This window comes from Podarcis liolepis (genome assembly GCF_965112155.1).
Source record: "Podarcis liolepis genome assembly, chromosome: 7".
NCBI lineage: Eukaryota > Metazoa > Chordata > Lepidosauria > Squamata > Lacertidae > Podarcis > Podarcis liolepis.
The window spans coordinates 58417403-58443981 of record NC_139561.1 but is presented as its reverse complement, the minus strand read 5'-3'; the positions used below and the strand labels follow the sequence as shown (position 1 = coordinate 58443981).

The following is a 26579-nucleotide window of genomic DNA, read 5'->3' as shown; positions in this document are numbered from 1 at the left end:
TATTTTGGGGGTTTTTTAATCTGAAATTTTGAAGCAGTATCAGGGCAAACACCCCTGGACGTTCATCACAGATATGCAACACATATTCTCAGTGATACAGGTTGAAACACAATGGAGAGGACTTGAAAGCAGCCTTTGTGCATTTCCAGATTTTCAGCAAACTCATTCCAGTCTTGTCCTTGGCATTGGGAACTGTCTCCTCGCATGCCGTCTGTCCATAGTGACTCCAGCTGGAGATGTTTGCTCAGTGGCCCTCCTTAAAGCATGTGCCTTCTTCCCTCTCATCTTCCCAACACCAAGTCCTGGGCACTCTGGTCAAGAGCACCTTGTTGAGACAGTCCCCTCGCTAAGGAACCACGAGGAATTTCCATGTTTCTGATACACTACGCCGGATATAGGTGGGTCTGCATTTTTGTACGTTCTGCCCATAGAAGGATCCTTCCGTCTGTCCAGCCATGTCTTACATCATTGTGGTGCAGTGTTTTGGTTCAATAAAGCTTTCATATACATAGCAGCAATGGAGGTTTGTCATCGCACAGCTGTGGAGGGACAGCTACGGAGCAGAGGTCACAGGCACAACTGTTCCCCTGGGCTGGCCTTTCCTTCTCCTGACACGGCCGTCCTTGGCATCCTTCCGGCTTCTGTCCTCATTCGCGTTGTCTCTCTTTCCTTGCTCTTCCTTTTTCTTTTTCCATCCTGCAAACAAGCAAAAGGCCAAGAGTGAGACGGAGGAACAGATTGCCTGCTAGTTGTGAGGAGGTTGTCCCCTAACCTGCATCTGCTGTTCAGCAAGAGGACATTAGACACTCTGAAATGGCACATGAACAGTCAACACCACGTGCTACCTGTGCATAGGAAGCTGTCTTCTATGGAGACTGGCCATGGGTCCACCTAGCTCAATCTTATCTACTCTTGAGTCACAGCAACGGCTCTCCAGGATCTAAGCCAGAAGCTTTTCACAGCCCTATGTAGAAATGCTGCAGGTTAGACCTGGGGCCATCTGCGCACAGAGCAGGTTTCCTACCCCTGGGTCTTCTCAACAAAGAGAGATTGCCCTCCTTCTCCAGGCTATAATGTTGTCTCTAAGGGGCAAAAAAAGCTCATTCCCCTCAGATCAATTAACGCAGGAAGCTGCCTTATACCAAGTCAGACCACTTGTCCATCTCACTATTGTCTACACTGACTGGCATTGGCTTCTCCAGAATTTCAGGCTGCGTTCTCTGCCCTCTGCACCTGGAGATGCTGTCGGGGAATGAACCTGGGACCTTCTGCATCCAAACCAGATGCTCTGCTACTGAGCTCTGGCCCTTCCCCTGGATGCAAAGGCAGGGGATGGCTTTTCACCTAGCCTTTGAGATAGACATAGGGAGTACAGGCTCCTGCAATGGCCTTGGCTGAGTTGAAGTGATGTTGCTGACACTCAGAAGTTGTCGGTGAGGGAAAGTCAGCCTGGAGGACAGGCAGGAAGGAGGCGGATGGAGGATGGATGGCGACTAACAGATTGAGGTTGAATCCTGACAAGACAGAAGTACTGTTTTTGGGGGACGGGGGGCGGGTGGGTGTGGGGGACTCCCTGGTCCTGAATGGGGTAACTGTGCCCCTGAAGGACCAGGTGTGCAGCCTGGGAGTCATTTTGGACTCACAGCTGTCCATGGAGGCGCAGGTCAATTCTGTGTCCAGGGCGGCTGTCTATCAGCTCCACCTGGTACACAGGCTGAGACCCTCCCTGCCTGCAGACTGTCTTGCCAGAGTGGTGCATGCTCTAGTTATCTCCCGCTTGGACTACTGCAATGCACTCTACGTGGGCTACCTTTGAAGGTGACCCGGAAACTGCAATTAATCCAGAATGTGGCAGCTAGACTGGTGACTGGGAGTGGCTGCCGAGACCACATAACACCAGTCCTGAGAGATCTGCATTGGATCCCAGTACGTTTCTGAGCACAATTCAAAGTGTTGGTGCTGACCTTTAAAGCCCTAAATGGCCTCAGTCCTGTATACCTGAAGGAGCGTCTCCACCCCCATCGTTCAGCCCAGACACTGAGATCCAGCGTTGAGGGCCTTCTGGTGGTTCCCTCATTGCGAGAAGTTAGGTTACAGGGAACCAGACAGAGGGCCTTCTCGGTAGTGGCGCCCGCCCTGTGGAAAGCCCTCCCTTCAGATGTGAAGGAAATAAGCAGCTATCTTCTCTTTAAAAGACATCTGAAGGCAGCCCTGTTTAGGGAAGTTTTTAATATTTAATGCTGTATTGTTTTTAACACTTGATTGGAAGCCGCCCAGAGTGCCTGGGGAAACTCAGCCAGATGGGCGGGGTATAAATAATAAATTATTATTATTATTATTATTATTATTATTATTATTATTATTATTATTATTATGGCACTGAGAAGGTTCTGCTGAACATGCTGAGAGTCTGAGGGTCCTGCTTCTGCCTGATTGGCTGTTTCTGTTTCGATTATGCATTTTGTGTTTCTATATTGTAATTTTATCTTGTGGACCACCCTGAGGGCTGCAGGTATAGGGCAGTATATAAATTTTAATAATAATAACAATAATAATATAAATTTTAATAATAATAACAATAATAATAATAATATGCCTTGGTGCACGTCAAGGTATTTTTATTTTAGGTGTGAAGCAAGAGTGCCTCATGGGATGGAGTTGCACACAATGCAAACCTGTCTTTTCACAGGAAATGTAATCTTATCCAAGGCAAACAGCACCACAAATCAAAAGATAGCCTGATACATTTTAAAAACGGGGCTAAAGGGTCACAGCCCACATTCTTCCTCCCTGCACACCCAAGACAACAATGTTGAAAAATGAGGCAACAAGAGCGCAGTTGCTCCCTTTGACTTAGCTGGCCGGTTTTCAGCTTGAGCACCACCTGCCCCTGCGAGATACATCCCTAGCTGTGTGTTGCTTATGCAAACCTGAACTGCATCGGAATTGGAGAACTGCTGACTCTGAAAAGGGCCTGGAAAATTCAGCCGGTCCAAAATGCAGCAATGAAAGTCCAGCAAAGCCTCCATTGGATTTACCAGCTAGCCCGATGAAGAGAACGCTTACATTTCGGGACATTTCTCTGACACCTGGCTTGAGAGCAGTACATGTGAAAAGGATCTAGGAGTCTTGGTTGACCATAAACTTGACATGAGCCAACAGTGTGACCCGGCAGCTAAAAAAGCCAATGCAATTCTGGGCTGCATCAATAGGAGTATAGCATCTAGATCAAGGGAAGTAATAGTGCCACTGTATTCTGCTCTGGTCAGACCTCACCTAGAGTACTGTGTCCAGTTCTGGGCACCACAATTCAAGAAGGACACTGACAAACTGGAACGTGTCCAGAGGAGGGCAACCAAAATGGTCAAAGGCCTGGAAATGATGCCTTATGAGGAACGGCTAAGGGAGCTGGGCATGTTTAGCCTGGAGAAGAGGAGGTTAAGGGGTGATATGATAGCCATGTTCAAATATATAAAAGGATGTCACATAGAGGAGGGAGAAAGGTTGTTTTCTGCTGCTCCAGAGAAGCGGACATGGAGCAATGGATCCAAACTACAAGAAAGAAGATTCCACCTAAACATTAGGAAGAACTTCCTGACAGTAAGAGCTGTTTGACAGTGGAATTTGCTGCCAAGGAGTGTGGTGGAGTCTCCTTCTTTGGAGGTCTTTAAGCAGAGGCTTGACAACCATATGTCAGGAGTGCTCTGATGGTGTTTCCTGCTTGGCAGGGGGTTGGACTTGATGGCCCTCGTGGTCTCTTCCAACTCTATGATTCTATGATTCTATTCTATGATTCTACATAAAGCAACCGTCTTTCTCATTCTTTGCCCTGTGCTTATGCCAACCAAGCAAAGGGGGTAAGTGGAACTCATAATCCATTCACCTTCTGGGCACGGGTTCTTCACCACTGTGCATCTCCGGAGCTCGGTGGTGGCTGGGCACACAGACACGTCCCCCAAGGAGGGCGCCTGAAGAACCTTCCGAGAGCGCTCCTCATTGCCTCTCCGGAAGCCGCAGAGCTTCTTTTTCTTGGAGCAAGGGCCCCATGGACCCCACTCGCTCATTTCACATTGTGCTATAAAAAAAGCAGGGGGTGGGGAGAGAGAGAGAGGTCTGTTTGTCACAGAGTCATAGACCTTGGGTGATTTTTTTTTGCCCCTGTTTCCGTGGAAACCAAAATATACATCAAGGTGCTTCAGTGAATACAGCAAAGGCTGAATAATCCTGGGGAACATGGTGGCCTCTAACCAAAGTCCCCTCTTGCTCTGGAACCTCCAGGGCCCCCTGGGCCTGAGCTACTGGCTGCCCTGGGCAGGGCAGGCAAGGAGACCTCCTCCAACACCACCACCCCTCTTGATTATCATGCTCACCAGGACTGCTGCATTCCATGGTGCCGTTGGCAGCAGAATAACCCTCAGGGCAGGTGGTGTAACATCTTCCTTTGTGCAAGTACAGGCCTTCCTTGCACTTTGTGCAAAAGTTTCGGCTGAAACAGTCCTCACAGTTGTCGATTTTGCATTCTGTGTCCCGTGGGAGAGAAATAAAAATGACCAGTTAGAATTACTGCCTCAAATGGAAATCTCCCTCCTACCCAACAGTCCTCCTGCGAGTGGATCCCAAATTAGGTGGCCAAGAGGGTCCCACGTGGTTGGTGGGGGGGATGTGAAACAGAGCTGGCACTGAAGTAAGATGGAATTGGCACCTGCCACTAAAAGAAAACAACACACAGGAAACAGTTTGTGCTCTGCTAATGTGCTGGGCCCTCATCGATCAGGGGCTTGCTAAGGGGAAAAAGAAGTGTTCATTCTCTGCCTTGAGAACTGAACATGGCCCTGGTCAGTCCCCATCTATCTGTCTAAAATTTGGGATGGCTAAAAGGAAGTCCTCCACAGAGCACATAGTTCAACTACATACCTTGCTCCTACAAGACACTGTGAGGACCTTCCAGCTAGATGGCTTAAAAGAGGATTAGGCAAATGATCGAGGAAAGGGTTATCATGGCACTGTCGGAGGCAGCAATGCTTTTGAAACCACAGGAGGGGAGAGTTGCTCTGCTCGAATCCTGGTTGCAGGTTTCCTACAGGCATACAGTGGCATGAAAGGGCAGCAAAGTAGTGGTGCTGCTATATTTTTGCTCCCAGGGAGTGGTCCTGCTTGTGGGGTTACCTGCCTCAGGTGCCAAGGTAACCAGACCAGCCTTAGGCGCTGTGCCTTTTGACTTGGTGAGTGGGGTCCCATTTGCTCGCCCACATCAGGCAGCCAAAGGTATTGGGTCAGCCCTGACTTCACCTCCCTGCAGGCGTGATGTTCTGCATGCTTCCTCCTCTTTGTCCATACTTTCTAAGGGATCTTTCTGTGCACACTCATCCAGCCCTGGCACCAAAGGAGGCATGCTTCCTTCTGCCGCACTGTCCTGTTCCACAGGAATGCAACCTAGCTTGTAGCTTACAGAGCTGTTCTTGAGGAGCCAAGGAGTGCTCTGGGATCCCATCTACACTTTATTGATTGATTGCATTTATAGCCCATCCTTTGCTCCATGGAGCTCAAGGTGGCCTACATAGTTCTCCCTCTCAACCTGGTGAGGTAGGTTAGGCTGAGAGGCAATGACTGGTTTAAGTGGGCTTCGTGGCTGAATGGGGATTCAATCCCTGGTCTCCCAGGTCCTAGTCCAACATGCCAACGACTGGCTATGGGGGCAGGAGTCTTTCTTCATCCATTCTGCTGATGTATGCACTGAAATGAGCTCTTGGAAACCCATGATATTTTTCATTCCAATGGAGTGCCAAAAACATTTGCCTTAGGTGAAACTGCATTTCCTAAGTTAAGAACCTTCCTTATAGGAGTTTACATGGCTGGCTCACACCTCAGATTACGTATCAGTTGTACAAAAATCAGAAATCACACAGAATATTACCAAGACACCATTATATGGTGAGAAATGACATTCAAACATGGCTGAATTTCACAAGAAAATAATGCTGGGCTGCTCCCTCCCCCCACCCTATTTCCCCCATCCCAAAGACTCACTCATGCACTTGTTCATGTCTGGGTTCCGCACATCAAAGTAGCCCGGTGGGCAAGAGGGCAGGCAGATGCCAATTTGGCGAATGTCGTTCCTCTCCAGAAGGATGAAGAGTTTGGGGGAGCATTTGAGGCACCCGTTGAACTCAGAGCACAGGTCACATCCCTTCGCACAGCCTTGAGTCATCTCAGTACTGACTGGAAGGAGGGAGAGAGAAGTGAGCACCATAGAGCAAGATCACCTGCCTGCTTCTATGAAGGGTCATAGCTCAGTGTAAGCAGGAGGTCCCAGGAGTTGGGAGCAGAGACCCAAAGCATCTCCCAAACACCCTTTGGCATCTGGTTGCCCATCACTGCTAGCTAGGCCCTTGAGAAGCTGGAGATGTTCACAGAATGCACATTGGGCAGCTGAAGCAATAAAGCAACTAAAACAACAATAATAGATTCTGCCTAAACCTTAGGAAGAACTTTCTGAGGGTAAGAGCTGTTTGACAGTGAAACGGACATCCTCAGAAGGTGGTGAGCGCTCCTTCCTTGGAGGTCTTTAAACAGAGATTGGGTGGCCATCTGTCAGGGATTCTTGAGCTGTGATTTCTGCATTTCATGGGGTTGCACTAGATGACCCTTGGGATCTCTTCCAAGTCTACAGTTCTATGATTTCTTGCTGTCAGAATCCCCTGGCATCTCAGGGATATGGGCCATCACCACAGGACCCTGGGACTGGTTTGCTTAAGTTTCTTGGGAATGGCTTCTGAAGTCGCTATTTCCACCATTGTCAACAACAGCTAGAGATGGAAGACCAGCTTCTTGTACCTTCCCATTAAAGTAGTTTGTGGTTGGGCACAGAAGCCAATCTCCCAGGCAGAACAGAAGCCAGCCTTAGAGGGGCAAGGGAAATGACACGTGTATGGCTGTGGGTCTGGACCATTCAAGATTTAAACTGCACATGCCAGGCAGACTATGGCCTGAGCCAGAAGAAGCTTTGCCGAATCATAGAATAATAGAATTGAAGAGCTGGAAGGTACCCCAAGTGTCAGCTAGCCCAACCCTCTGCAATGCAGGAATCACAAAATAAACAAATAAATCCCTGATAGATGACCATCCAACCTCTGCTTAAAAACCTCCAAGGAAGGAGAGTCCACCACCTCTGAGGTGGTCCGTTCCACCGCTCTTACCATAAGAAAGTTCTTCCTAATGTTTAGGCAGAATCTCCTTGTCATTTGAATCCATTGGTTCAGGTCTTTCCCTCTGGAGCAGCAGAAAGCAAGCTTGCTCCATCTTCCATGTGACAGCCCACCAGACCTTTGAAGATGGCTATCCTATTAGCTCTCAGCCTTCCCTTCTCCAGGCTAAACAGACTCAGCTCCCAAGAATGCTTTGGAATTGCTTCCTTCCCTCACTTAAATTCACACAAGGTTTTGAAAAGAGTAAAGGTTTGCCCCAGCAGAACCTACAAGGAAAAGTCGAGGCTCCCGCAGCCTTGTCTCTGCTCTGCTCTCCTGCAGGGAGGCTTCCCTCTCTGAACTCACTTGGATGGAAGCAGAAGTCCAGATCCAGAGAGGACAGAGACCCACTCCTCCTGGGCCCTCCTTGGCTCAGGCCAACAAAAACATCCCCTTTTATGTCTGTGCTGCATTCTGGTATCAATTATCATGGACAACTCAGCCAGGTTTTTAAACAAATCGTCACAGGTTATTTATATTTATACTGGTTAATTATGCAAGCATTGGCTTTTGTTTATAGCAAGTCTACATCTTTTTTGACTTTATTTTAAACACATTATTTATTCTTCCTCCAAAGCAAGTGCTCTGACATTCCTGAGAGTCAAAGGCCTGGCTTCACAGTGGTGGGGAGATAGGCAGAGGCTGCAAAGGCCTCCCGTGAGGCTGGGAGATTGGGAGAGAAGCAGCAGGACCAATTTGTCAACTCAGCCACGACTGGATTTGCAGGGGGAAGCTATTAGAAGCGGAGCCTGTCTTGAGAAATTGGGAGCCAATTCCTTCTCCGAAGTGAGTCCACTTCAACCACCATGGACCACTGGGACATCAGGTTTTTTCCTATCTTAATATATTAGAAGATTGAATTTAAGTCCCACTTATTACACTTGTGTCTCAGGCACAGTTTCATGACCTCCAGCTTCAAATTGTAATAGTAATAATAATAATTTTTAATTTATACCCCACCCTTCCTGGTTCAGAAAACCAGGCTCATGGCGGCTAACAACAAATTTAAAACACTTAACTGTAGAAGCAGCATAAAATACAGTATAAAAACATGAATAACTAAAATTCAAAGTTCAGAAATCAATTTGGGGGAAATCCATCTAATAAGCATTAGATAGTAACGAGGGCTAGCTGACTGAATTAGTCCTACTTGGGCCAGCGAGGAGGCCAGGGGAGAATTAGCTGTGGGGTCTCAGAGCGGGTAATCTTTATAAAAGGGAAGGGGGAGGGAAGAGAAGGGAAATAAAAGATCAGGTTGAATTCAAATTAAAGGCCAGGTGGAATAGCTCTGTCTTACAGGCCTGACGGAAGGAGGTTAAATTCTGAAGTGCCCTAGTCTCATGGGACAGAGCATTCCACCAGGTCGGAGCCGTCACTGAAAAGGCCCTGGCCCTAGTGGAGGATAGTCTGACTTCCTTAGGGTCTGGGACCTCTAGACTATGGTTATTCATGGACCTTAAAGTCCTCTTCCAAGTGTAGAGTTGGAAAAGACCCTGGGGGTCATCTAGTCCAAGCTCCTGCAATGCAGGAATTGCACCTCTGTTTCCCTCTCACATCCTCCAGGGTCCACAGAGATGACTGCTGTTGTTTTGGCACAGTGACCTCTCTACTGTTTACAGGGGCAGGGCAGGTGGGCTCCCATTTGCTCCCCTGCTCTTTGTAAATGGCACACATAGGGACCCGTGTGGATCTGGAATGCAGCAGACCCCAAGAAGTTAAGCCCCCCCCCCACTCCACCCCCACCCGCTGCTGTCTGCCAGTCCTGACTGGTGTACATCCCTTCTCCATGCTAGCCCCTTGACACAAAAAACCCCCCACCTCCTTCAGGGCAAATCATGCAGTTAATGTCACATGTAGTTGGATCTGCAAATAAATATACACACACATCTCCCATATCTATTCTGGCAGAAGGTATATTACAATATGGTTATTGAAATGACACTTCTGGCAGCATAAAAGTGAGACATTCTTTAAAACCACATTCACACCATACATTTAAAACACTATGGTTCTACTTTAAACAGTCACAGCTTCCCTAAGGACTCCTGGGAACTGTAGTTAAGGGTGCTGAGAGTTGTTGAGATACCCCCGTCCCTCTCACAGAATGATTTAACAGTCAATCCCTCTTCCTTGGGAACTCTGAGAGCTGTCACTCAGGGAGGAGAGTAAGGGTTTTCCAACAACTCTTGGTAGCAGATTATGTCAGATAGCCAGAATGTGGAAATATGGAGTCCAGAATGAAAGGCCATGAAAGCTTATGGGGATGCTACAGATGCTAGACTAGATGAGCCTTGGGGTCCCTTCCAACTTTACAATCCTAGGATTCTATGACACCCCACACTCTACGCAAATGGACAGGAAGGTGTCTAGAAGCTCAGTTTCCTTTGTTCCATAAGAAACACTCTCCAACTAAGACACCTTTCAACCACACAGCATGCAGTTTCCTGAATCTAGGAAACATGGCATTTCTCACATCAATATTAAGGCCACCCTCCCACCCAAAAAGGATCTAGGAGAGGGGAGCTTGGCTTGAGTCTGGCAGGTGGAGGAGGGGCTGCTATTTTTTTATAAAGAAACTAAGAAGAGCCTGCTAGATCAGGCCAATGGCCCATTAGTTTAGTTTAGTTTAGTTTAGTTTAGTTTTTAGTTTAGTTTAGTTTAGTTTAGTTTAGTTTAGTTTAGTTTAGTTTAGTTTAGTTTAGTTTAGTTTAGTTTAGTTTAGTTTAGTTTAGTTTAGCATCCTCTTCTCACAGTGGCCAACCAATGGGAAAACTGCAAGCAGGATTTAAGCACAAGAGCCCTCTCCTCTCCTGTGTTTCCCAGCAACTGGCATTTAAAAGCATTGCTGCCTCCAACTGTGGAGGCAGAGCCGAGCCATCTTCATCAAATCAAGGCCGGATCACCCTCCTAGAGGACTCCTGTCAGCCCCAAGCCCTGCGTTGCCTGAAAACGCAATGCAAGAAGAAGAGGTCAATGATGCAGGTCTGCAACTTGCCATTTCAAAGGGCTTTCATACATACTTCGTCTTTGCCTCTTGCCCTTCAGTGCTTTGCTGCTGCTGCTGCTGCTGTCTGCAAGATCCGCCAAGCTCAGAAAAACCACCACTGTGCACAGTCCAAGCTGCATAGTAACTTCCCAGCAGCTCAGACCCTCGAAGGCAGAGTGACTGGAAGGACTCCGGCCCACAATTGGGTCGCGGTGTGTGAAGCTTTTTCCTAATGTGTTCGGGACTTGATCAGAACCACGAGTCTGTACACAACGCCCAGTAAAAGACCATCTTCACGAACCAAGGTCTTGACCCCGAAAGCATTAGGTTGCAGATAACATGATTCTGTTTCCAACCCCATAAGGAGCCTTAGAGGCGAGAGGCGGCAGTCCCATTGGGCACAGACAGCGAGGATGAGCTTGGAGCGACGTGAGTCGTCTGCTTGCACCAAGACACTGGAAGGAAGGGAGAAAGGAAGATGGTTAGTTAGCTAGTTTATTGCACTTACATCCCTCCCTTTCATCCAAGGAGCTCAAGGTGGCAAACATGGTCCTCCCCCTCCTCATTTAATGCCCACAACAACCCTGTGAAGTAGGCTAGGTCACACCCAGTGAGCTTCATGGCTGAATGGGAACTGGAACCCTGGTATCCCACTCTGGCACTCTAACCACTACTCCCCACTGGCTCTCCAAGCCTTCATTTCACAGCCTTCCTTCTCAACTGCTCTAGATCCCTAGAAGGCTCCCGGCAGGCATCTTCTGACATTTTGCCTTTCTGAAAACAGTCAAGACTGTGTCAGTTTCCAAATCTGCTACCACTTAAGGTTGTGACAGTCAGGTGCTGCATGCAGCAGACAAAACAAGGAGCAGAGGTCAAGTAACAAAGGGGATGTAGTATTTATATACAGGTTGGACCACTTCCTTTATCATTCTGTGGAACCTCCCACTCTGCTAAAGCTGGAAAGGCCCATAATTCAGAACACATCTGTGGGCGCCTCTCCTGCTTGTAAGACCACTGTGGCAGGACTCCAGCGAAGAGGAGGAGAAAGGAGCTGAAAGACTCTTCTCAGCATTACACAGACCACAGGCTTGAGCAGCACCACACATGCCACGGAAAGGGCAAATTCCACGCTAGGGATCACTAGGAATGGAATTGAAAATAAAACTGCCAGTATCATAATGCCGTTACACAATTCTAGGGTGTGGCCGTAGTTGGAATACTGTGTACAGTTATGGATGCCTCGTCTCAAAAAGGATATTGCACAGCTGGGAAAGGTCCAGGAAAGGGGAACCGATGGGATGGAGCGACTCCCCTGTGAGGAATGGTTGCAGCATTTAGGACTTTTCAGTTTAGAGAAAAGGCAAGGAAGAAGTGACGTGATAGAAGTTAATAAATGGAGAGCGTTGTAATGTGTATGGGTTGCTCGTGCATAAGTTGCCGCCTCTCCAGGCTTTGTTGCCTTGCTAAACCTTTCAGTCTGGGCAGCCCTTCACTTCGTGGCTGCCTCAGTCGCTAGCAGAATCCGTCAGTGGGCGTTTCTTAAATCTTTTCCAACATAAAAGTTGTTTGACACCCAGTCTCCTCCTACTCTCTCTGCGCGGAAGTCTTCTGCGCAGGGTGGCCGTGGGTAGCGGAGGACCCATGCTCTCCCCGCTGGTGTCCGGTGAAGAGTCCTGGAGCCCTCTCGCCGATTCCCCCATCAGCCCCTCTATATCCCTGGTGTTGCGCTGATTTGCTTCCCCATCTGCGGAGCTGCCTCTCTCCCTGCTGGGCCCTTCTCCAGCATCATTTGAGAGTCTTCCCTCCGCCTCTAGCTCCGATGTCAGTTCCCTGACAAGCGTGAATAGAGAAAAGGTTTTCTCCCTGTCTAGAACTCCTGGACATCCAATGAAGCTGAATGTTGGAAGATTCAGGACACATCCAAGGAAATACTTCTTCACGCAGCACAGAATTAAACCGTGGAACTCGCTTCCACAGGAGGTGATGATGGCCTCCAACCTGAATGGCTTTAAAAGAGAATTGGACAAATTCCTGGAGAACAGGACTATCAGTGGCTACTAGTCAATATGGCTGTGCTCTGCCTCCCTGGTCAGAGGCAGGAATGCTTCTGAATACCAGCTGCAAGTATTTCACAGGAGGGGAAAGGGCTCTTGTGCTTGACTCTTGCTTTGGGGTTTCCCCCAGGCATCTGGTCGGCCCCTGTGAGAAAAGGATGCTGGACTAGATGAGCTGTTGCCCTGACCCAGCAGGCTCTTCTGATGTCCTTATGCTCCAAGTCGAGTTTGGTAGTGGCATAGCTAATTGCGGGCCTAAGGAGCCAGGTCATTGTTGGCCTTGGCTGAGAGATGGAGCAACTGCAGTTCAAGCCCTTGAGCCAAACAGATGGAGCCGAACCTTCTCTCCACGCTTCTGCCGTCACTCTTCAGGTCGTTGCCAAGGCTGCCAGATTATCTTGGTGTCAAGCATCTGTTTGCACTTACGAGGGACACTGTATCATTAAACTTGTCTGCGTCGATCGTGTGTGTATGCCTGCACACGTGCACGTAGATTTCAAATAAACAATTAGCTGCTTGTGTAAATCCTGCCTGCCTCTTGGCTTGGAAGTCTGTTTGATGCACTTGGCATCACCTTTTAAGCTTCTCTGACCAAGCATGGTTTCACCTTTAGTGAGGGTGGGGGAGAGGGGGACTAGGAGCACCCAAAACTGTTTCCCAAGTAGTTGAGAATGAGAAACAGCCTTTGAGAAATCCATTCTGCTGAAAGGATCCTCTGTTAAATCCCAAACCACTGTTGAATGTGCAGGGAGTCTCTGTCGCAAGAGCACAGCACGAGGTCCTAAGAGGCCTCCTGGATTCAGCCAAAGGGGGCCCAGCTAGTGGCCAACCAGAAGTCTATGGGAATCCCTATTTCTGCTGCTCAGCAACTGGAAGTCAAAGACATACTTCCTCTAACAGCGGAGACAGAATATAGGCATCAACAGCCTTATCCTCCAGGAATCTGTGTGGCCATCACTGTATCCAGCGGGATCAAATTCCATATTTTAACTGTGCACCATGTGAAGAAGTACTTTTTTTGTCTGTTCTGAAATCTTCTGGCATTCACCTTCATTGGCTGTCTTGAATCTGGACACCCCAGCTAGCTATGGAGGAGAAATCTGATTCAGCATGCATTTAACCTTCCTGATTTGCATTTTTCAAAACAATTCCCAGACTGAAACACAGCCAAATTTGCCCTTCTCCAAATTTTGCAATGCCATCCTCCAGCCCACTAAGGTGTTCAAAAACGTATATGCTGGTGTAAAGTGTGCATACAAATGCATATACTTATGCAAATGACTTGCAAAGTTGCAAACCAAACTGTGTCGTATTAGGAGAAATTTTCACGTGGATTTTCACAAAGATGTCTTTGTTTAAGAAATTACAAAATGATGTCGAAATTTTGAGAACTTAAGATGGGGGGGGGGAGGATAGAAACTGAGAGAAACAGAAATCGAAAAATTTGCCCGTCCCTCACCCTACAAGGCAATTTTGTTAAGTGTGTATATAGAAAATGCTGCTTTGTCTACACTTGGAATGCCAAAGTGTGGCATAAGTGTGCTCTGTGTGTATGGTGTGGGTGTTGTCTAATGTGTGAGCAGAGCATTCAGAATGTATAGACCATGTGATCAAGAACAGAAATTTAGGCCACGGAAGCGAAAGGGAAAGCTGTGATTCCTGCATCGCAAGGGGTTGGACTAGATGACCCTTGGGATCCCTTTCAACTCTACAGTTCTATGATTCTAGGTAAAACTCATTTGGTAGTAGCAGGAATAGTATTCCACCACTTACTAGATAAAATATATCAAAGTGACTATTATAAAAGCATACAGAATACAAAACTGAAAGTGAGTACAAAATAATAATAATAATAATAATAATAATAATAATAATAATAATAATAATAATAATAATAATTTACTTATAACCCACCCATCTGGCTGGGTTTCCCCAGCCACTCTGGGCAGCTTCCAACACAATATTAAAATACAATAGTCTATTAAACATTAAAAACTTCCCTAAACAGGGCTGCCTTCAGATGCCTTCTAAAAGTCTGGTAGTTGTTTTTCTCTTTGACATCGGGTGGGAGGGCATTCCACAGAGCGTGTGCCACTACCGGGAAGGCCCTCTGCCTGGTTCCCTGTAACTTGGCTTCTCACAGCGAGGGAACCGCCAGAAGGCCCTCGGCACTGTACCTCAGAACGATGGGGGTGGAGACGCTCCTTCAGGTTTGCACCAGGCATTTGACATCACAGCACAAATTAGGAGTTTTGTCCATGTCCCACCCGCCTTCCTAGAGATGATTTTAGACCTGGTGTCATGGGTCTCCATTTCTTTCATTCTTCAGCACTTCCTGAGGTCCTCTTGTTGGGGCAATTCAGGATCTCATGACCGCCTTGGCAAACTGGGGGCTCTCACAGAATGACACATGTGGCAACAGGTGACCCATACAGTCTGACAGTGTGGTTTGGGTGGGGAGCTGGTGGTCCATGTTGGGTGGAGGTGTCAACAGGGCCTTCATCACTACCTCAAGGGGTTTGGACTCACAGAGTAACCTTCAGAGGTTGACGGTGTTCTGAAAGCCCTTGGAGAATTTCCTGTTGACCTTGCTGGCTCACCTATCAAAACCTAGTCAGTCTTTGTCCATAAGAACATGAGAAGAGGCTGCTGGATGAGGCTAATGGCCCATCTAGTGCTGCCTTCTCTTCTTACAGTGGCCAACCATACGCTTGTGGGAAACCTGCAAACAGGATTCGAGGCCAAGAGCCCTGTCCCCTCCTGTGGTTTCCAGCAGCTGGTCTTCGGAAGCATTGCTGCCTCCATCTGTGGAGGCTCAAGTGACAATTGTGGCTTAAAGTGCTTCTTACTGATTTCATTTGACCCATGGAAAAAAGCAGGATCACTACAGTTATCCACACTTTACTAAACCCAGATTAGATTATGCAGTATTTGTAGGGAAGCCTATGAATAAAAGTTTTGGAAACTGCAACTGGTCTAGGTTATTAACAGATGCTGGCCAGCTGGCCAGATTCTGCCAGTGCTGAAACATCTTTTCTGGCTTCCAGTTTGTTTCTGTGCGCAATATAAGGGATGTGACTTTTTCTCTTCCTGGGCTAGGCTCCACAGGGATGTTTCCAAGCAACTTTAATAATATCCTTTCGGCATCAGGGGAAAACTATTTCAATTACTAAGGCCTCAAATTATGGCCAGTCTTTTTTAGGTCTTCTGCAAAGTGCAATTTTGGGATTTGCATAGTGGATTATTGGGGGGGGGGGTAGTTGAGCTTTTTAGAGTTAAAACAATAAACTTTTATGAAAGCGGTCTTAGATTTGTGTGTGTGTGTGTAATATATAATCAGAAGAACTTTTTGATAGTAAGCTATGCAATCGTGGTACAGACCACATTGGAAGGTGGTAGACTCTTCTTCCTTTGAAGTTTTAAATCAGGTTGGTAGCCATCTGTCTGCGATTCTTGGGTTGAAGGGGGATGGACTTGATGACCCTTGGGGAACCCGTCCAACTCTACATTTCTATGATTCTGTATAGCAAATACTAGGGGCTCTGACCCTACTTGCTCCATTCACCAACCTCACCTACTCCTTTGGCAACCCCCTTTCCCCCACCAAACACCTCTCCCTTTACACCTCCCCACTCCTTAGACCCTATCCCTCCCAGCTCACCCCAGTCACTCCTTTTTAAGTGAGCCAGGGGAGGGGCATTTCACAGAGCAGCTAGCTATGTGGGTGAAGCCCCCCCCCTCCATTAAACTTCACTGCAGGTTCCTTGAGCATAGCAAGGGCAGGTGCATCAGCCAGAAGCTCACTATATCATTGAGTGAATGGTCTCTTCACTCTCCACCGAACCTCACTGCAGGCACATTAAATGGGCTCACCATTCTCATGCTGCAGTTTATTATTTATTGCATTTATTTCTTGTGTTTATATCCCACCTTTCCACAAAGGAGCCCAAGGTGGTAAACCTAGTTCTCCCTATTTTATCCTCACAACAAACCTGTGAGGTAGGTTAGGCTAAGAGACAGTGACCCAGTGAGCTCCATGGCTCAATGGTGATTTGAACCCTGGCCTCCCAGGTCCTAGTCCAACATACTAACTGGCCACACCAGCATGATGACATTATACCTTTTTATGTGTATAGGAAGATAGGTAGATGATCTATCTATCTATCTATCTATCTATCTATCTATCTAGTAAACCAATGTCTCTTCAGTGTTCTGTGTGTGTCCCAGGGATCTCCCCCTGCCTTCACCAGGAAGAGGGGTGTGGTCTGCAAAGTGAGAATGTGCTCATGCTGCCGCCAACCTTCTTGGCTGCCACTTGCAGAGTGAGGATGGTGCAGCTGTTGAGGTGAGTTGTGGGACATTTCCTGGGCTTGGGGCACCAGCGTTGCCACCCTACTAGAGTCAGCCCCGACCTCAATTTAGCACCCTTTGCAGAGGATATATCACACCATCACACAGGTCTTTATTTGTTTCATGGTCTATAAAACTACCCCCCCTGCTCCCCCCATTCTCTGCCAGGTTTTGCTGGTGAGTAACATGGCAGTGTATGCCAGCAGGCTGCCACCTTTCTTTTCCATCTTGCGCCTTGAGCACCCTGGTTTTCCTTCACCTGCCAGAGATCTTGCTTCCCATTAATTCTGCAAGTTTGGAGGGCTTCCCTGGCACACGTTCAGGACCGCCTACCACTGCCTCGGGGGAGTTGTGCTGTCATCCATCAGGATGCAATGCAGCAGCCAAAAACCAAGAGCAGACGAAATGGGCTTATCTCTGCCAGCAGGTGGGTGTTTCCTTTGGCTGCAGCTGAAGAACGAGATCAGGGTGCAATGGCAAGGCCTTCCTGCTTCACAATCCTGTCAACAGGGAAGAGGGTGCCTCTGAGAAACCACCAAGCAGGGTAGGTGGCCATTCCATCACCGCCCCACAGCAGCAATTGTCATTTTTAGTTCTATATTTCAAACCATACACCTGTTGCAATGACTAGTAGCTACTGATAGCCTTACCCTCTGTGAATTTGTCTAATTCCCTGTTAGATGGTGGTGGTCACCATCACTGCATCATGTAGGAGCAAACCCCATATATTTTTTTAAAAAAATATGATTTTTATTGAAATTTACAATCACCAACCAATCCCCACCACCAAAACATCACATCTTGTTACATGTATCCTACTTTGTGTTTCATAGATCCATTAGCTTCCGATCTTCCCTTCCACCAGTTTTCCTATTCCATTCTATAGTTTACAGATTCTTTAATTATAAATTATGCCATGACATGAGAATTATTTCAATCCTGCCAATGTTTTCATATTTGTACAATTCTCACTTATATAAACCATAAATTTACTCCATTCTTTTTGGTACTTTGTCTCCTCCTGATTGTGGATTCTGTGTGTCAATTTAGCCATCTCAGCATACTCAACCAACTTTATCTGCCATTCTCTTATCATCGGCATCTCCTGTTGCTTCCACTTTAGAACTATTAGAACTCTGGCTGCAGTTGTTGCATATAAATATAATCTTTGCTCTATCTTTTTAATCCCTTCTCCCACCAAACCTAGCAAAAATTCTTCCGGCTTTTGGGGAAAACTGTACTTAAACATCTTTTTTAACTCGTTGTAAACCGCATCCCAAAACTCTTTTATTTTATTGCAAGACCACCACATGTGATAGAAATCACCGTCTTTTTCCTTGCACTTCCAGCAGGTTTTACTACTTGTTCTATACATTTTTGCCAATTTGGTGGGAGTGAGATACCAACGATAAACCATCTTCATAACATTTTCTTTTAAGGCCGAACAAGCAGTAATTTTATGCTCTCATTCCAGAGTTTGGCCCATACATCATATTCTATGTTATGTCCTAAATCAATAGCCCATTTTATCATAGCCTCTTTTATAAATTCATCTTTAGTATTCCATTCTAGTAAGAGATTGTACATTTTTGATAATAGCTTGGATTTACTCTCTAAAATATCTATTTGGAATTTTGATTTTTTTTGTCCTCAAATCCTATTTTTTTTCACTAGCACCTTAAAGACCAACTAAGTTAGTTCTTGGTATGAGCTTTCGTGTGCATGCACACTTCTTCAGATCTGAAGAAGTGTGCATGCACACGAAAGCTCATACCAAGAACTAACTTAGTTGGTCTTTAAGGTGCTACTGGAAGGAATTTTTTTATTTTGACTATGGCAGACCAACACGGCTACCTATCTACTACTGGAACCTATTTTTTTTATCCTCTTTAAAGACATCATTGACTTGATGGTATTGCAACCATCCTGTCAGTTTTCCAGCAATACACTCATAGGGCTTTAATTTCCAACCTTTTTCATCCTTCATCAAAATTTCCTCATATGTGGCCCCTCTCCCTAGTATGTTCAGTTTTTTAACTGTTAATATATCAATTGATGACAGCCACCACGGTGTTTTCCTTTCCAACAAATTCTTGTTTCTTTCCCAGACTTCAAATAAGGCACCTCTTATCACATTATTTGTAAATCCCTTATGCACTTTTGCCTTACCACACCAAAGATAAGAGTGCCATCCAAATCTATTGTTGAACCCCTCCAAATCTAACAAGTCTAGGTTCTCCTGAATTATCCAATCCTTTGTCCAACATAAACATGCCACTTCATAATAAAGTTTTAGATCAGGTACTGCAAACCCTCCTCTTTCCTTCTTATCTGTCAATATTTTAAATTTAATTCTTGGTCTTTCCCCAAACCCCATATTTTAACACTGTGCTGCATGAAGAAGTCCTTCCAGTCCTGAATCTTCAGCTTTGTTCGAGTTCAAGGTAGAGGCTACTGTTCTGTTGTTGTTTTTCCAGCAGATTGTGCTCTTGTGTCACATCACACAGCCAACTCCCCCATCTCCATGAAGCCAAAAGTACAAAACTGTTTTGGTATGGGGGGGGGGAATGCAGATCAGATCTTTGAACAGAAAAATGTTTAAGGTGCTTGAAAAAAAGCAAAACTCCAAAGTGGGCTTTGCAATGAGATGTTGGGTGCAAAAACTGCCTGTCCAAATGGGGACTGGAGGTAGGAGCAGAGCTCACCCAGAGCTCACCCAGCAGGAGAAAAGCCTCCAGGTACTCCTGCCTTGATCTCAATACTATACTTCTGTTGATACAGCCTAGAATAGCATTAGCCTCTTTCACTGCTGTATCACACAGTTGATTCATGTTAAACTTGTGGTCTACTAAGACCGCTAGATCCTTTTCATATGTTCTACTAACAAGCCACATCTTATGTTTGTGAAGCTTTTTATTCCTGTCTAAGTGCAGAACCTTACATTTAACTCTATTGAAATTCATTTTGTAAGCTTTGGCCCAGTTCTCCAATCTGTTAAGGTCATCTTGAACCTCAATTCTGTCTCCTGCATCATTAGCAGCTACCCCTCCCAGTTTGGTGTCGTCTGCCAGTTTGATGAGCATCCCCTCAATTCCTTCATCCAAGTTGCTTATGAAGGCATTGAACAACAACCGGCCCAGGACACAATGCTGCAGCACCCCATTTGTCACTTTTTCACAAGATGATGAAGAACCATTAATGAGCCCTTTTGGGGTTCAGTCAGTCAACCAGATACAAATCCACCTAAAGGTTACCTTGTCCAGCCCATATTTTACCAGCTTCTCCGCAAGAATATCATGGTGGATTTTGTCAAAAGTCTTACTGAAATCAAGATACACTATGTCTACAGCATTCCCCTAATCCACAAAACTTGTAACTCTATCAAAAAAAGAAATGAGGTTCATCTGGCATGACTTGTTTTTGATAAACCTATGCTGAATTTTAGTAATCACAGCATCTTTTTCTAAGTGCTCACAGACTGACTTTAATGATCTGTTCTGGTATAAGAAAATAGATGGTCTAGATGCACCTTTGTTCTGATTAATCAGTACTCTTCTTATGTTCATACTGCCTTTGAACCTGGAGAAAGTTGCACCACTTTCCACTTTGTGATAGAGAATCCAAAGCCCACCTGACAGCCCAGATGGACACACATGGCACAACAGCAGCACACAGAGCTTAACCTACTATAGTCCTGGGAACTAGCAACAAGTTCCCCCAAATAACATCTGGCCTGACTCAATGGGCCTGCAGATGAGAGAAAACAGCAGTAGAGGAACAAGGAAGGAGAGGCTCCCATTGCCTGTAACTAAGAGTGCAAGGGAGGGCCAGAGAACGCATAAGAACATAAGAGCCTGCTGGATCAGACAAAGGTGGGGGTGGACATCTAGTCCAGCATCCTGTTCCTACAGTGGCCAACCAGATGCCTGTCAGAAACCAGCAAGCAGGATCTGAGCACAAGAGTACTCTCTCCCTCCTGTGTTTTCTAACAACTGGTATTCAGAAGCATTACTTTCTCCAACTTTGGAGACAGAGCACAGTCATCATGGGTAGTAGCCATCAATAGTCCTCACTTCAATGAATTTGTTTAATCCTCTTTCAAAGCCATCCAAGTCAGTGGCCATCACTGCCTCCTGTGGGAATGAGTTCCATAGCTTAAGAGAGAGTTGGGGAGGGAGGCTCCATTGCCTCCATGCAAGCCCAGATACTGACTTCTATCTGTCAGGCTGGGCTTGAGTTTCCGCTGTTCCCATCCATAAAAGATGCTCCCTGGGGTCACTCTTGCGATGGGTTGACACCTCATAGATTACTTAAGTGACAAGTGGTTTTAGGAGCCCTGGCCCAAAAGCCCATTCCAAAGCAACCCGGGGGCTGCTGCAATGCATAATGTCACATTGTACATCAAAAGTGATGGGGGCCTGTCCTGTCAGATTCCTTAGCAGTTACAATTGTGGGCCGATGAGTCCTCCCAACCCGTTAAGTTTCCATTTGGCTCCACAACTGAGGTGCTTAACTCCTGCAGGCCTCATTGCCTAGAAAGTTGATTTGGTGCAGACGCGTGAACCTCCTCCAGCCAAAACAACCGTGTCCTCAGCATCAATAAATAAATCTCCTTCATAAATAGAGATTTTAATAAATTCCTGCAAGCCAAACAAGGATTACGCCAGCTTCGCAGGGTGATTCATCCCCTGTTTACATCCTGTGATCTCCACTTTGCTGTGCTCTTCCCCCTAAGAGGGACGGCTCAGAGAGTCTCTTCATTGGTATGGTTCACACAGACCAGTCAAAGGCTGGCTGGCTGGCTGGCTGGCTGGCTGGCTGGCTTGCAAGGGGTCTTGATACCAGCAGGACTCCTTTGCCAGCACTACCAGTATCTACTGAAGTGCAGTTCCCACTCCTGGTGCCAGCATGCATAGGAGTGGAGGGGAGACGGAAGCAGGTTGGGTGGCTGGTGGCAATCCTGACACTTAGGCATCTCTCAATCTACAACAATAGTGGTGGGAGGGGGGCAGGGCATGCCAATATAGCTGGCCCTTGTAAGCCCTGTAGCAACCTCACATAGCTTGTGATAACTACTACCCAGGACGCTCAACTGTGGCCCTGGAGCCCCTTTCCATCCTGCTACATGTGAAGCAATAACAAAGCAGAAGATTCACCTGAGCATGTGCAGAGTGCTTTACCATTACCACTATACCAGGGTTGGGGGAAGAAAAAAATCCAAGGCAAAAGGTGTGGCTGGAAGGCTGACTCAAGCAATGGCTGGTTCTCTGGCCCGCCCACCCCTGCTGCCACCCCAGAAGTTTGCAAGATATGGATGGTTAGCTCATTCAGTAGAGTACAACACTCTTAATCTTAGAGTTAGGGGGTTGAGCCCCACGTTGGGCAAAAAAATCCTACATTACAGGGAGTTGGACTAGATGTCTCTCGTACTCCCTTCCAACTCTACTATTCTAAGATCTAAGAAGGAAACACAGATCTGTTTGCCCTCTCCCACCTTCATGGAGGCATTCCCTGGCAGTGACCCTCTGACTGACCCCTTCCCACCCCTCTGGCCCATCATCATTTCCTGCCTGCTCTGGGGGTCAACATCCTGCTTGGCACGCTGAGCAGGGAGAGAGCCGCACAGGACAGAACTGCCATCTCTCGCCTCCCGTAGTGCACAAGGTCACTGAAAGCAGAGGAAAAAACCGTGTGGCTGGCAGGGGGGGAGAGGGGGGCCATCACTGCCTTATCCCCACATGATGCTGAAAATGCACTTTGTTTTGCTAAATCCTCCAAGCCATAAAAACAGGCTGGGCTCTGTTGTGTTTCCTAACCAGAAGGTCAACATTTGGTTTTGATAGGAGTTTCTCTAATCCTGAAATATAAACTGAAGGGCAAGGAAGCCATGGAAGAAGACCACTGAAGTCTGCAGGAGCCTTCTCAAGATCTGTGTCCTCCTGCCCAACCCTGGCTCCTGCTCAGCACTCAGGTGGGCTCTGCTAATCTGCAACCTCCTCCTCTCCCTCCCCCTGCTGCCTTCATAAAGCCTCATTTTGGCAACCTCAGAAGCCTCAATTGCCTTCTCTTGCCTGTGCATCCCTTGCAAAAGGTCCCATCAAACTAGAGGTTGTGTTTTAGTTTGTAAAATTATGCATGGCATGGAGAAAGCCTTTCTCACTCTCTCATAACACTAGAACTCATGAACATCCAACGAAGCAATGTTGGAAGAGTCAGGAGGAAGTCCTCCTTCACTCAGGGCATACTTAAACTACGTAACTCGCTCCCACCGCAGGCAGTGGGAGCCACCAACCTAAATGGCTTTAAAAGAGATTTCGGAAAAAACTGGTGGAGGAGGCTAAAGCTAACAATGACTACTAGCCTAAATACTTCTGAATTCAGAGTGCTTCTGAATACTAGTTGCTGGAAACCACAGGAGGGGAGAGTGGTCTTGTTCCCTGGATGGCCACTGTGAAAACTGGATCCAGCAAGCCCTTCTGATGTTCTTATTCTTGCTTTCCCTGCTTCCTCACCAGTCCATTGGCCTACAGTATGCATTGCATGGAAGCATGGGAACAAGTACACTAGCAAAACCATCAGGCTTTATACAGTAGCCAAAGGAAATGGAGCCATGATATTCATGCCAATGGCAGTAAACAATGACACCTTGAAGCTTTTCTAAAGCTCATCGCCAACGACTCACACAATGCCTCTTGGCATTAAGAACATAAGAAGAGCCTGCTGGATGAGGCCAATGGCCTGTCTAGTGAAACATTTGGTTCTCACAGTGGCCAACAAGACGCCTAGGAGAAGCCTGGAAGCAGAACCCGAGCGCAAGAGCCCTTTCCTCTCCTGCAGTTTCCAAAAATTGGTATTCAGAAGCATTGCTGCCTTGACTGTCGAGGCAGAACCATCATGGTGAGATCAGCTGGTGTGGACTTCAGAAGGTTAGCTCTTTTGGGGTTGGCGTGAGGAGGTGTGGATGTTCTCACTGGCTGAGGGTTTTCAGTTCATCCCACTTCTGAGGCTCACTTGTGCTTGATCCCGTTTGGGCGAAGAGTCCTGAGGAAGGGTGCTGCCAAAGGGTCAGCAAAGGAAGGAAACAGGCTGTTGACAAACTCGCCTCCTTTAACATAACGTAATTGTGCCCAGATTTTACAGCTTCCCGTTATTTCTCAGGGAGGCATTGCTTTCAGAACAAAACAAAAACTCCTGGGTACATTTCTCCCCTGCAAGAAGACGGTCATCACCAGCCTCCAGTCCTTTTTCTCTGTTTGTTTTTCTTCTTTTTTGGCATTCAGCATTCCCTGTTTCTTATGGACCCCGCCCTGAACCCCAAGTGCAGTACCAGCCCTGCCTCATTCCAGGCAGATGGAGAATCCCTGGGGGATCATGCTTCCTGCTGGGACTTTGCCAGACGCCCCCAGATTCCAAGGTGCGGTTCTTTCAGGCATGGAGGAACTTGCTGCAGGGTTGGATTCTGTCCTCACTCATCATCCTCACCCAACAGGAGGGATCTGCTGGATCTCCCTCAGGGGATAGGCTGTGCTGGTCCTTGAAGCCAGGTGCCTTCTTCCTCCAGCTTTGGTTCCAAAGGAGTGCTTTCTGCACAGCCCAGGAAATCATGCAGAAGAGCAGCAAATCATTGAGCCACACAGGAAACTGCTGCCCAAAGGATCCATGTCAGAGGATTGTTATTTTGAGAATCTGAGAGGCTTTGTGGCCAGTGATGTGCTTATCTTAAAATCTTTTCAACCAGAGAGCCAGTGTGGCGTAATGGTGTGTCTGACCAGGACCTGGGTGAGAGCAGGGTTGAAATCACCTCTTGGCCATGAAGCTCACAGGGTGACTTTGGGCCAGTCACTGCCTCTCTCAGCCTAGCCTACCTCACAGGGTTGTTGTGGGGATTAAATGAGGAGGGGTAGAATTATACAGGCCACCTTGAGCTCCTTGGAGGAAAAGGTAGGATATAAATCAGGCATTGGCAAACTCCGGCCCTCCAGATGTTTGAGACTACAATTCCCATCATCCCTAGCTAAAAGGACCAGTGATCAGGGATGATGGGAATTGTAGCCACAAACATCTGGATGGCTAGAATTTGCCTATGCCTGATATAAATGCAGTTAAAAAAATATGGGTGTACAGTATATCCCAAGGACAAAAGAAACACTTGCATGTCGCTGATCTTAGAAGGCCATGCAAATCTCTCAAAAACGATGGTCCTCCAAACTAAGATAGTTGAAGGTGGTAGATGACATGCCTACCTTGCTAGAATTGCTGATCATGCAGTGTGGCCAGCTTAATCAGACACTGCAGCGGATCGAATGGTGTGTGGGTGTGGGTGTACACCACCGGAAACAATGACTCTAACAGACCATCTTAAACTCTAAAAAAAACTACTGTTGATCTCCATACTTTGATGACAACCCTTTCAGCACAACCATATAGCATGTTAGCTCAGAGTTAATTCCCACTCAATAAGGTTCACTCCCATGTAAGCATGTTTAGGATTCCAGTTTTTGCTCTTCAATTTGGATAAATTTAAAACACATTTCTAGAGTGTCAGCCCAGGCTTTGGGGACCAACAAAGAGGATTTAATCAGATGCAATGCCATGTGTAATAGCCACCACAGTTGCCCGTCTGGTTGTCCTCCTGGAACGAGGCATCATAGGGCATTATGTAGAAGATTGCCAGGCTGAATGCCTTCTTAGGAAAGGACTGATCAGGAAGTAGCAGCAGCAGGGAGCCCTAGCCCCTATTTTTGATGATGATGATGATGATGATGAAAACATATTTTTATTAAAGATTTCTTGGTTTACAAAACTATGTGCAATGTCTCTTTTTTCAAGTTAAATTTTCTACAGATCAGTTTCATTTGTTGAGGCATTAGTGTTACATTAGGAAGAAAAGGGGGAAAGAGGTGGAGGGGGGCATGGTGAGTGGGGATGTATACACAGTTGTCCTGAGATGCTTCCCTTGATCCATCACCTAGGAACATGATCCATATTCCCAAACCATTTCCTAACACTGAACCAGAGTCAGGCCAGGAAAACCCTGTCCCTGGTTTGAGAGTGAAACCCTCCAGGTTCTGTTCTCTGGCAGTTCCCCAGCAATGCCAAAAAGTGTGATCACCACATTACATTAGGTGTGCTGTTCTCAAGCAACCTGACATGCCCAGCAAATCAGCCCTTGCAACAGCCCCTTCCAAACAAGCGTGGGTTGCGAAATCCTTACCTCTGAGCTGTCAGTTGCTTGCTGCTGCCTGAAGAAACTCTCTCCGCTACTCTGGTTAGACTCCAATTTCAGCACTCATCGCAATCATCCATTCCACCAGGGAAAAAAGTTCCCCCGCACAAGTTTTTCCCTCTGCCAGTTTTTGTACCTTCAGTTTGGATTTTTAAAAACAACAACAACAACAACCCCAAATCCTTTCTTCTTCCAAAGCCAGGCACCAAATAGTTTTCCAAATTTCACAGAGGGAAGCGATTCCGTCTCCTCCACTGAGCCGAATTCCTGCTTGCGAAGATTGCCTGGGCTCGTTTGTATCCCACACGGCTCTCTGGATATGCTGAGCAAAAGAAGAATGTGATCATATCTAAGCAATTTGCACATTAATAAGTTCCTGTTTTTGATGCGGCAGACTCCAGCCCCTCTTCGCCCGGACGGCTTCCCCTGTATCACTGCTCTTCTCCTCCTGCCTACAAACGTAACGCATCCAGCTTTGCAAAGGCATGGAGTGTGCAAACTGCGGCAGGAGGGAATCCCACCCCACTCGTACCACCTCCTAAGACAATATCCTGCCAAAATATTGCGACTGTTGCAAAACCTGGACTGGAGCATGCAAAGTTCTGTCTAGAGCCAGCAGGAGCTCAGCAAATTGCCACGGTGGGTGGAAGATGGGACAAAGAGGCCCTTCTGTGTCTGGCTTCATTTAAAAGTCATGGAGGATGAGGGTGAGGATGACA

The 26579-nt window shown here is 46.8% G+C and overlaps 1 protein-coding gene across 2 annotated transcripts; it reads right to left on the bottom strand.

The window, feature by feature from the left end:
- Positions 1-26579, bottom strand: RSPO1 (R-spondin 1). 2 transcript variants are annotated; one of them, XM_083511685.1, is made up of 6 exons: positions 25849-26579; positions 10265-10685; positions 6028-6219; positions 4371-4520; positions 3884-4075; positions 1-696 (listed from the first exon to the last, which is right to left on the bottom strand). In XM_083511685.1, the coding sequence occupies exons 2-6, from the start codon at positions 10368-10370 to the stop codon at positions 554-556; spliced, it is 783 nt and encodes a 260-aa protein (XP_083367811.1). In that variant the 5' UTR covers positions 10371-10685; positions 25849-26579; the 3' UTR covers positions 1-553. The 2 variants fall into 2 exon arrangements, with proteins under 2 accessions (XP_083367811.1, XP_083367812.1); XM_083511686.1 differs by lacking the exon at positions 25849-26579 and having other exon boundaries at positions 6028-6215; positions 10236-10378.

Excerpts from the sequence above, each read along its gene's own strand:
- RSPO1 (XM_083511685.1), bottom strand. The coding sequence starts at position 10,370 with ATGCAGCTTGGACTGTGCACAGTGGTGGTTTTTCTGAGCTTGGCGGAT. Across the intron at positions 6,220-10,264 it reads GGGCAAGAGGCAAAGACGAA|TCAGTACTGAGATGACTCAA; the intron begins GTATGTATGAAA and ends CCCTCCTTCCAG. Across the intron at positions 4,076-4,370 it reads CATGGAATGCAGCAGTCCTG|CACAATGTGAAATGAGCGAG; the intron begins GTGAGCATGATA and ends CTTTTTTTATAG.